Genomic DNA, 10,648 nt, shown 5'->3' on the forward strand with positions numbered 1-10,648 from the left:
CCTGTTCCTCTCTAGCCTGGCCTCGTGTGAAACGCTGGCCACTAAACACAGGAACTCCTGCCTCGGCCCGTTTAGAAGAGTGAGGAGCTGTGCCAATAACAGCTGAGTGTCTGTTCTGCCTGTCCTCATCGCATGCCTCAACTCCATGAGCTCTGGCATCTCTGCATCCTGCATGCTTGGAGCTCACAGCACTTTCTCTGTCCAATGCATCCATGGAGGTTTGAAACGGCTGTGCTGTGTGTGGGGGAGGAAGCCTTTCAAACCAAGCAGACCTCACTCTGCATCTATCCTGTCTCCCTTTCCACCTGCTGACCTTCCTGACACTGCAGGGTGGAAAAAAAAACAACTCTGAGTGCTGGTGGCAAGCAGAGATAGGATCTGCTGGGAGCAAGCTGCGAGCGTTGTGCTGGCACAAAGGATTTCACCTGGAAGGCTGTGTGTTCCCACTGGGCAACCAGGGAATGGGGACCCTGGACCTGAGCCTAATCTCATGCCATCACAAAGGATATTCTGGCACCCTTCTGGAGTCTGATTCTGTGGTAGGGCAAAATCGAGCAGTGAGCTAGGCTAGGGAAGAAAGAACAGAGCCTGTGGAGCAAACGCCATGTGTTTAGGCCGACAGGGGATAAAGAGGCTCTCAGATAAGAGGTTGCTGTTAACAGCATCAAACGCTTCTGTGGTCTCTGCAGGTTTTCTGATGAGTCTTTCTTTTTCTAGTGATTTCCTTCAGAAACAGACACCAGCCAAATTTTAGTACGCTCTTGTCACATGGAAAATAAAATGACAAACAAGTAAAGCACTGAAAATGTATAAGACTGACTTATCAAGTTTCTTGATTCCAGAGAAAAATCACTGTTTAACAGTTTTCATAAATGATGCTAACTGTTCTCCCCAGAGAAAGAGATCAGTAGGATGGGTTTGAGTTGTTGCTGGAGTCCACCTCTGCGTTCTCTGTAAGATGAAACAAATCTCCCAAGAAGAGAAGAAAATACAGGAGAGAAAACAGCTTGTCTGGGGGGCTGCTTTTGTTCACGACAGTAGTGCCACAGTTCCTGGGTGTGGTCTCATGGCATTCTCAAGACCTGACAGGCCTGTCCAGCATGGCCTGGTAGCGAGCTTGCAGCAGTGTTGTGGAAGAAGCAGTTGATAAAGCTTCAGCCCGACTCTGTGAGAGCAAAGAGGAAGAACAGAGTAGGCAGAAGAGCACCACAGGAAGGGGCTGAGCACACAGTCCCTGGGTTTTGCATTCCAGGGGCTCGAAGTTGGTGAAGCCAGCAATTATTTTTCCTCTGGCTGTGTCTGGATGAGGTGTTTATAAGCTTTTGGATGATTAGTGCCCATTGGTGTCGTGCTCAGAACTGGCACCCCCAGGGCTCGAGGCAGCAGGCAGGCATGGTGAGGAAGCTTGTTACTTCCAGCCCAGAGTCCCTGAGCTCTGGGTATTTGGGTATATCTGGGTAAATGGGTATTTATTTGGCTTTTTCCCTATGCCGAATAAATACCCATGAGAAGAAGTTGCAGTATTTTCTCATTGTAAGAGGTAAATGTGGATTCCACTCTAACATTTTTCTGACCTTTGTGGTAGCTTCTACCGTGGCACAAAGCCTTTATAACCCTTCAACACAGCAAAGTTGTACCAGTCCACTCTCATTCCCTGTTAACTTTTGTGAACAAGGCAGTGTGAAGGGCTGGTCTAGGAAAAAGTGCAAGATGGGGAAATAGGCGTTAAAAGGGGAACAAAGCCCTTGCACAGCCTGGAACCACAGGGATGGGAGAAAGGAATCAGCTGTGAAGCTGATCAGCTGCACGCAAGGACGGTTGGCTTGCTACACTCATGTTGGGTGGAGACTGTGCACCTGTGTGCTCTCCATCCCTGGTGTCACCTGGGTTTGCCCTGCTCCTTTCAGTGTGCAGGCTGGAGGAAATAAGCCTAGAGACCCTGCAGGGAGTAGGTGGAATTGTCAAGGCAACGGCTGAACTGAACTTGTCTTTCAACCCAAGTGTTCTGGCACATTCGTGCTCCTTTGCCTCCCAGTCCATTGCCAGATCAGTCAGACCCCACCTGCCTTCCCTGGGGTAACGCTGCAAACAGCTCTGCTAGTTCAGGACTTGAGCAATGCCTTGCCTTGGCAGGTGCTGACGTGGTTTGCACTTTTGGGGGCCTGAACACGGTATGTTTTCTTCAGGGAGAGGGCTTGTGTCACTCCCTTTGACTTTGGTCTCCCTGCTTGGACTATCTTAGTCTGAATTTGTCTGGAGAGCTCCGTGCAGGTAATGGATATCTCAAGTACCTTCAGCCGCCATTTTACACCCTAAAGGAAAGGATGAATCCCAGTTTGGGTGGAGGAGGAGTGTATCTGTGATGGAATGGAAAGAAGAGGTACATTCTGTCCCTTCACCCCCTGAAAAATGGTGGGGACTAGAATGGAAAAGCTGGAGCACAGAGACCAATCAAGATGCCAAAAATACCTTTATCTCTACTGTGCTGCTGCCAGGTTAACACCCAAGGCTCTTAAGACGAAGAAACTACTGTACTTGACTTCCTAATCCTCTGGTTGTGTGGCCATAGCAACAAAACACTTAACCACTGCAGCAGCAGTTGAGGAAAAATGGTTGCTTGTAAAATGCCAGCAGGCACCTTTCAGGTGGTTCAGGTAAACACCTCAGTCCTGGTACTGGCAGGCAGAGGAGCTCCAGAAGGATCAGGAAGGGAAGGGAAGACAGAGAGAGATGAGCAGGGCCTGGGAGGGGAACTGGGGTGTCCTAAAGGAAAGAGTCACAAAAGCGGAGTCAGCTGTCGGGAGCCAAACACCTCTCCAGACCATGTCAGCAGTCTGCTGCTGCCATCACCAAGTCTTCCAAGTCCTGCTCTGATCCAGAGGTTCTGGGCACCCATAAATCCCAGGATGAGTCTTGCTAGGCAGAGCAGTGTGAAATCAAATTCCTAGCAGTCTTTCTAGCTCATCCCAACACAATGGTAAGAGCACATCTGCTTGAGGGCAAGCATGCATGAAAATGCTGCCATAGCTTATTTGCTGAGCAGGACAAGGTGCTTGTTCTGCAGAGCTCTGAGTATGGCAGAGAGTGTGCACTGAATGGAATTCCCTGCGTGCGAGTGGGTAGTGGCTTGCAAACCACATTCTGTGTTTGAGTTTGATGCTAATAGTCTTAAGTGTCTCACGGCACTGCGGAAAAACCCTGTATCTGTGTCAGGGATTTAGCGTGTGTGCACATAACACTAATGTGGCTTAGCAGCTGGATAATCTTTGGTTGAATGTGCTTTTGCTAAGTCAATTAAACAAACGCCAAAGTACTGTGATCTGAAGAGTCAAGATCTGCAGGAGTTAAATCGTGGAGGATCTGCTTTGGGCAACAGCCACGGAGAACTCCCTTACTTCAAGGGCTGCAGACGGTTCAGCTGTGGGTCGGAGGGAGTGCAGAGAGGGACAGAGAAGCTGCCGTCCCTCGGCTTTGGGTGTTTGGTTGGCGATGATAAGGCTGCGTGCGCACTCTCCTGCTCCTTAGAGCCATCTGCCTTGGAAGCTCTTATCTGTGATGTGACAACTCGGGCTAGCGGCCGCAGCAGGACAGGAATTGTTTACGGGAATGTTTTCTGGAATTATTGCACAACTGTGCCACAAAAATGGGCTTGCCAGCTGGCACATGACTGTGCTGCAATCAGAAATGATTGTGCTCGCAGAGGACTGGCTGCTCGGGCTGTTACGGCACTAACACAGCCTGTAGATAGCTGCCTGGGATTCAGCCAGGGCTCTCAGTACAGCTCGCTGCCAAGTACTCCTTGCCAACTTTTCCCACGCAAAGGTGGGAAGGGCTGCCCTGTACTCCAGGTTGCCACAGTCTGCCTGTGCGTACAGTACCTACTTAACACCCTGACTTGAGGCACTGAGCATATGCTGGCAAGTGAGCTGCTTCCCAAATAGTCCTAGGTGTGTGGAAATATGGCAGGTGAGCGGGGGCAGCACGGGGCAGGATGAGAGCCTAGCTGTTGGCACTTGGCACTCATCTCAGTTCTGTATTAAGAAAGGGAAGGATCCCTGACTGTTGCTCTGCCTCCGGTATTGGCTCTTCTCTGGTGGGCAAGTGTCCGTGTGCTCTGAAATACTCTGTCTTGTGCAGCATGTTGCACGGCAAGCGCTGACCTAATTAAAGGGAATGGTTCCAGGCTAGGAGTTGCCAGTTACGGCCTGCTAGAGGTCCTTCCTTGTGTGAAGGAACAGCTTGCAGCTCATCTCTGTTTTGCTAATCTAATTTTGTTAATCTTGCACTTTTGAGGGAGTTTCTTCCCACTCGTGGACCTGAAGAGGTGGGGGTGTGAAGCTCACTTTCATTCTCTCTCTGTCTGCTATTAGATGTCTATGGCAGAGGCAGCGACTTGAAGACTTGCTGTATCTCATCTCCCCTAACCGTGTCAGCTTTGCTGTAGTCGTCCGGCTGCTTCCCGAGCCCCTCCGTGCTGCCCTCACAGCTAGCCAGCCTCAGGCACGGCTGCATAACATGCTGCAAACCTGTTGTTCTTACAGATTTAGGGACTGGGACCAGTGTCCCAGCAGCCCCAACACACTCTCACCAAAGTGCTTTTTGAGCCTCTGCAGCAACACTTTACAAGAAGCCCTCAGGGGTAGAAATAACAGGAAGACTTTTACCTCTAGCACTGACTGGATTTGCACTGGAAGAGAGTCGCTGTAGAGAGCTGGTCTTGGTCTCAAGCCAGGCTCAGCTTTTGAGAAGCTCTGCTGCCCTTGCAGTGCAAACACAAGATTTCCCATGCCATCCCTTCCCCGCCTGACTCACCAGCCTTGGCCCCTGCTGTCTGTCGAGGCTGTACAAGATGCTTGTTGGTTGTGACACTTCCTCAGGAGCCTTCCCTTGAGAAGGCGTTGGGGATAGAGGGGAAAGTCTGCCGTGATAGCTTAGCTCTGCTGGCTAGACTCAGATATCTAAGTCAGAAAAGAGATGACCTGGGCTCATTGCAGAGTCAATCGGTTTATTCGATTAATTGTCAAGTGTTTATTTGGCTGCCTGGAGTGAGACACAGAATTGGTTGCCTTGTGCTCCTGGACTTCTGTACGATTAGCTTAGATGTACCTTCGCTAAGTTTGCACAGCTGCTTGACAGGTTCAGGGCCCTCAGGAAGGGCTAAAGAGCCACTGAGAGTCGGTCTCATGGGAGGTACACGATGCTTTTATCAGCCTGTCCAAGAAAGGATTCAAGAGGTGACTTGATCCGCCTCCAAGAGCTGGTTTAAGATCAGTCTAATCTTAGCTGACAGCTATGGAAGGTGACCAGCAGATGGAAGCTGAGGCCACATACCCAAAGCAGGAAGACATTTTCTGCTCACCTTCTTTAGCACAGGCTCATCTGACTGACCAGTGTGGTTGATAATACTGGGCAGAGGGATGTTTTCACTGTCCCTGGGGCCCTCGTTCATGTTTTATTCCTTTGCTTGCCACATGGGCATAGTGTCCTAGGCAGGCTGCCGATACTACTCTCCCTTTACAAGAACCGTACAGCTCTGCTCGGTTCTCTTCTCCTTCACCTGGAGATCTTGCCATAGCCCAAGCCCTCCTCTGCCATCCATACTTGCCATCTTCAAAACCTGTGTTTCTGCCTGGCCCCAAACCTATTCTCTGTTTGGCAACTCGTTGCTTTTCTGACAGAACCGTGTCCATGTCTACTTTCAGCCCAAGCCCATTGCCTATAGACCTCTTTACTGTTTTAGCTTAAATTCTTGTCACTGCGTGCAACACTCCTGTTTTTCCTGTCTGGCTGTGCTGTACTCTCAGGGAGATGACACCCTCCTCTTCCCTCTGCACCAAAGCAGTGTTCCTCGATGCCTCTCCCTGGCTTCCTGCACTGTGCTCCCAGCATGGCACCGTGCTCTCGGCCCAAAGGCTCTGCCTGCTCTCCATCACACTGACTTCCTCGGCTTTATCTTCCAAAGGCAGGGAGAGAGGTAGATGTCCTCCCTTACCAATTCCTTGCATCCCAGAGAAGGCTATCGCTGTCTGATCTGCAAAAGGTCTTTCTTAAGAGAGTATAAGAGAATGCTGCAGTTCTGCTTTCAGTGAAATGCCCTCATTCTTACTGCAGCGTTATGTGCTCTAGGAAAAATCCCTTTTTGCAAGAAAGGCTTCTGCCAGTACTCTGAACCTCAGCTCGTCAAGCAGCCGAAGAAGAGCTGTGCAAGGCAGGTGAAGTTCTGCTCTTCCTATTTTCTGCCGTGATCCCTTCCAGAGCCTGAACTTCCCGACAGTGGTGTTACCCCCAAACTGCAGTGTCAGCACCATGATGGGAAGCTGACACGCCAGGAGCTGTGTGAATTTTATTTTTTTCCCCTTCTCTGCTTGTGGAACCAGCTCAGGACTGTGTTTCAGACTTCTCAAACTTGGCTGTATCGATCACACTAGTTAAACGGCAGGCTTGAAATTAGATGGAGATTGCGAGTAGGCTTCCTGCTGCATGTCTCCCCCCCCATCCAGGCTCGCTGGGGTACTTGCTGTGGGAGATCCTGTCTTTCTAGCTGTTCTCCTGGTCTCTTGGGGAGCAGCTGCAGTGCGCCACTGCTATTCTTAGCTGTGAAGACAGTGTGCAAGTACCTGGCCCAGCAGAGCTGGAGCTGGTGCACTGCTATCTGCCCAGCAGATCTCAGATAAATTATCCAGGAGATCTTGGTAGTGTGTAATTGAGTAGCTCTGCCACAGGCTGTGTGCTTCCAGCTATGTACGCTCTGCTGTGCATCGGGGCACAGTAATTGCTTGTTCCTGGGAAGCCAAGAGCTCTGGGTTCATCTCAATTGATTGTGCCTTCTTCTTGGAGATTTTGGAGGGACTCCTCAGATTCACTGATCGGATTTCATGCTTCCTCCTTTCCTGGTGGGAGGTTGCATACATCAAACAATCATGTTCCCTTGGCTACTTTTCCTATCCTAAAGATGTTTTGCCACCTGGTTTTTGGGGCAGTCTGTTCTAACACAGGAATGAAAAGCTCTGCAGATGCTGGGAGGGGGAGTGCCCTGGGAACGTCTTGAGCAGTGACCGGCTCTGTTCAGATCCAGTGTTAATGCCTCGGGAGCGATCTGCTTTCTAACAGCTGTCGGACCAAGGATCCCGAAGTCTTTCTCAACACTAACCAAGTCACAAGCTGACTCTCTTATCTGCCTTGCTGCTGCCCTGGGATGTGCTAACAGCTGCGACAAGCGACAGGGGGATGCCCCTTGTACAACACGACGTCTGCATCTGTGAGGGATTCGGGGCAGGACACGCTGTTGCATCTTGCTAACGGGTTTCACAGTTCTGCATGGCCATCTGCTGCTTGCTGGCTCTATCCTGTCCAGCTCTTGGTGTGCTCCTGCTGCTTTGTTGGCCTCAGCCAGCTCAGCTCTCCCCTCGCTTTCAAAGGAAAGGCTTGGCCTGGGGCCCAGCCCGAGCTGCATGTTGCACCCTGGTCCCCGAGTGTCAAGGCTGCTGGCACAGGCGCTGCTGGCGGTCAGCCCGGCGAACCCCTGGCACCAGCGTTAGCAAAAGGCGTGTGGCTGAATGACCTGACTGATCGTGCCGTCTCCGTCTCTCTCTCTGCCCCAGATCGGCGGACCATTCTTTGCCCGGATCTTCCGTTTCCACAGACTTTGGCAGCTGGCAGATGGTGACAGGGTGTGGCAGTATTCGAGAGCAGGCAATCCTGAGCGCAGACGCCTCTCTCCCTTGCAGCTTCCCGGATGAGTTCCCTAGCACTTGCCTGTAAGTGTCTCAAACACAGGATCTTTCCTTGGGTCTCTCAGCTGGCTGTGAGCGCTGAAACTTTATCACCCTGGCACTTTCGAAGAAGCCTGGGAGCCCGTGACAAACTATCCCATCTTCCCCGCCTTGATGCTTTCCATCCACAAATTCAGTCACTGAGCACTCTTTGCTTACGCTGAACTCGGAAAGAAACTGGCATTTTTTCTGCCTAGTGACGGGGGGGGCTCTTTGCTTTTGGTAGGTAGAAGAGGCTTTTCTCTCTTCCCTGAAGACACTGAATTTGGGCCTAACTGAGTGCGTTTGAGGATGCGTGCTTGTCGGGACGGGATTGGTAACCCAGATTTTCTTGCTTTTGGATCGTGCTCATCTCCATCTCCCTGCTGGGGTCAGATCCTTACTGCAGTAAGAGAGGGGCTTTCTGTAACCACAGTTTTGTCTGAGCACACGCAGCATCATTTGCAGGTGCTGTGTCTGGCCAGTGCAGAACAGCAGAGACCCTGCGTCCTGCCCTGTCAAACGACTGGGAGGCAAATGTTCCTCCCTAATTAAAAAGCTACCTCTGTGAAAGCTTGAAAGACGGGAGACGGCGTTTTAATTGCTGTTAGAAGAGAACCTTGGCTTGTGCCTTTAGGCTGCAAACTCTCAATCAAGAAACTGAAATGGCAGATGAGGGGCTGCCGCTAGCTAGCTGTGTTAGAGTTGTGCTGCCAAACGTTTGTGGTCCCTTACTGAGATCTGAGTATGTGCTCTGGAGGCAAGAGGGTAAGCGTCGTGAAAAATTACATCTCCTGTGAGACAGGCTAGCTGCCCTGGCTCCCCTTCTCATGTGGCTGCATGCTGTGCTGCTGAGCAGAGCAGCTGCCCCCGAGTTACAGTGAAGCTACAACACCCGTGAATTGGCAGATCAAAAAATCATGAGATGTATTGGACGTGGCCTGTCCAGGATTTACTCTCCTCCTTTCCTGAGGACACACTGAACTGCTCCTGCAGTTGTTTGGAGATGGGTGAGGGAGCAGAAGGGACTGAAGAATGGGCATCTGAATTAGTGACTGCTTTACTGTGCCCTGAACCTGGCTGTGCTAGGTGGCTACTGATCTCCAGCGAGTTGTTGCTGCCCTTGGAGCTGGATCTAACATCAGAATAGGGAATTCAGTAGAGAAACACGAATTGAAGTTGAGCTCTGAATCTGCCTGTGCTGAGACTGCAAGCCCATGTGGTTTGGAGTCTGGCTGCTGGGGACAGCCGGCTTCAAAGGGCGGGGAACAGTGGTGGTGCTTCCCCCTTGGTGTGCAGCAGATGCTGCGAGTGCTCTGCCCTGTTCGGCTCTTCACTGGAGCTGTGGGCTGCTCGGGAGCTGGGGACCGCTCGACTGCGGGGGCCGGGATCAGGCCCTGCGTGGAAGGGATGAAGAGTTGCCAAGGGTGTTGTGTTGAGCTTAACCCAGGGCCTCCACACTCTCTCTCTGCTCTGCATCAGCTCTGTTTGCTCAGGAGCCCATTGTGGTTTTATCCCAGTTTTTCGCAGCCCGGCACAGTATGACTTTTTGGAAAATTAAATTTCATTTAAGTTCCCACTTTACATCTCAGCTGGCAGCAGCTTGATGAAGGTACACTTTTCACAGCCTACTTCCTTGTGCTTGTGTGGGGCTTGTCAGGGCTTACTTCGAGCCTGGGCTTTGACAGCCTCCTCTCATTCTGCACCCCAAGCTGCAGACGAGCGGGCAGGCTGTAGGAAGTGGAGCAGGGCAGAGTGCCGTGGATTTGGCAGGGAAGCACGACCTGCCTCCTGCTTGAACTATCCGCTCAGAGCAAAGCGGTGCAGCTGGTCTGCAGGGCTTGGGGTCGGGCAGTGGCCAACTCCTTGACCCTACACCTTGGAGCGTCTCACTCCGTGAAAGAAATCTGAGAGCCTAAATACAGAACTTGCCCTGTGGTGAGGTGCTTCAGCCAGAAGATGCGGGACCTAACTGCTGCACGCCCTCGCTTACCTCTGCCTGTGACATAAGATCACTGTACTCGGGTGCAAGTAAGTCCTGCTTATTTTTAATGCTAGCAGGTTTGCGAGTTCCACGTCCTAATTAGGCTGCCATAAAGCATCTTTTTAATGTGTTTAGGTATGTTGCCTTTTTCCTTTGCCCTCTGGCTTCTCTTTATTATCAGGCACTGTAAACAGCGGCCCGATTGGCTGCCTCGGCATCGCTTGCTGTTTATAGGCCTCCCACCATATCCTCTTGCTGCTGTTTCCGGACCGAAGCTGTTGGCTGTGGGTGGTTAACACTTCCATTCAAATGAGCTGTGCCAATTTATAGCCAGCCCAGGCGCTGGAGAGATTAAAGAGAATTTTTTATGGGGAAGGTTTGCGCTGTGCCCTTGGGGTGACCTTTGAGGAGTGTCTTATTCTCTCTGGGAACCACCAGCACGTCTCAGAGGCGCTGCAGCAAGGACCGTTTGAGGCCAGAGCACTTGGAAGAACAGCCTCTGAACCCTAGGTCTTGCTTTCCCCTGCTCCCTCGCCTGAAATACCGCCTTCCCTCTGCTCTTTTCCCTCCGCCCCTAACCAGCTGCGTGGATCAGCTGGAGAGGAGAGCGAGTCCAGGGGGAAGCTGTGCCCTACTCTGCAGGCAGCCCTCCTGCTTGCACAGAGCAGCTGTGCTGGGGAGCAGAAGTAAAATGCCGCTTGTCTCTCCTCTTTTCACAGCCAGAGTGCTCCTTGGGGCTTTTGTCACCTTGTCTGCCCCTTCTTATTCCCCACAGAGGCTGGTGGAAGCGAGGGCCAGTCGCAGATTAGGATGGAAGCGACTGGCCAGGCTCTGTCTGGGAAGGCTGTGCCAGGAGGGGAGGGAGCTGGCGTGGGGGCTCACGTCAGCCAGCACCCCCTTGGCCAAATGTATG

At 51.7% G+C, this 10,648-nt stretch overlaps 1 protein-coding gene across 2 annotated transcripts in view; it reads left to right on the forward strand.

Moving 5' to 3' along the window:
• The window catches only part of MTMR14 (myotubularin related protein 14), a 33,225-nt gene extending 22,583 nt beyond the window's left edge, over nt 1-10,642 (forward strand). For both annotated transcript variants that reach the window (XM_026857305.1, XM_026857304.1), the window contains one exon: nt 7,602-10,642. In XM_026857305.1, the coding sequence (XP_026713106.1) occupies nt 7,602-7,761 (160 nt within the window). In that variant the 3' untranslated portion in view covers nt 7,762-10,642. The remainder of the gene's footprint in view (nt 1-7,601) is intronic.
• Nucleotides 10,643-10,648: the final 6 nt, after the last annotated feature.

This window comes from Athene cunicularia (assembly GCF_003259725.1).
Source record: "Athene cunicularia isolate RWA chromosome 12 unlocalized genomic scaffold, athCun1 chr12_part1, whole genome shotgun sequence".
NCBI classification, from domain to species: Eukaryota; Metazoa; Chordata; class Aves; order Strigiformes; family Strigidae; genus Athene; species Athene cunicularia.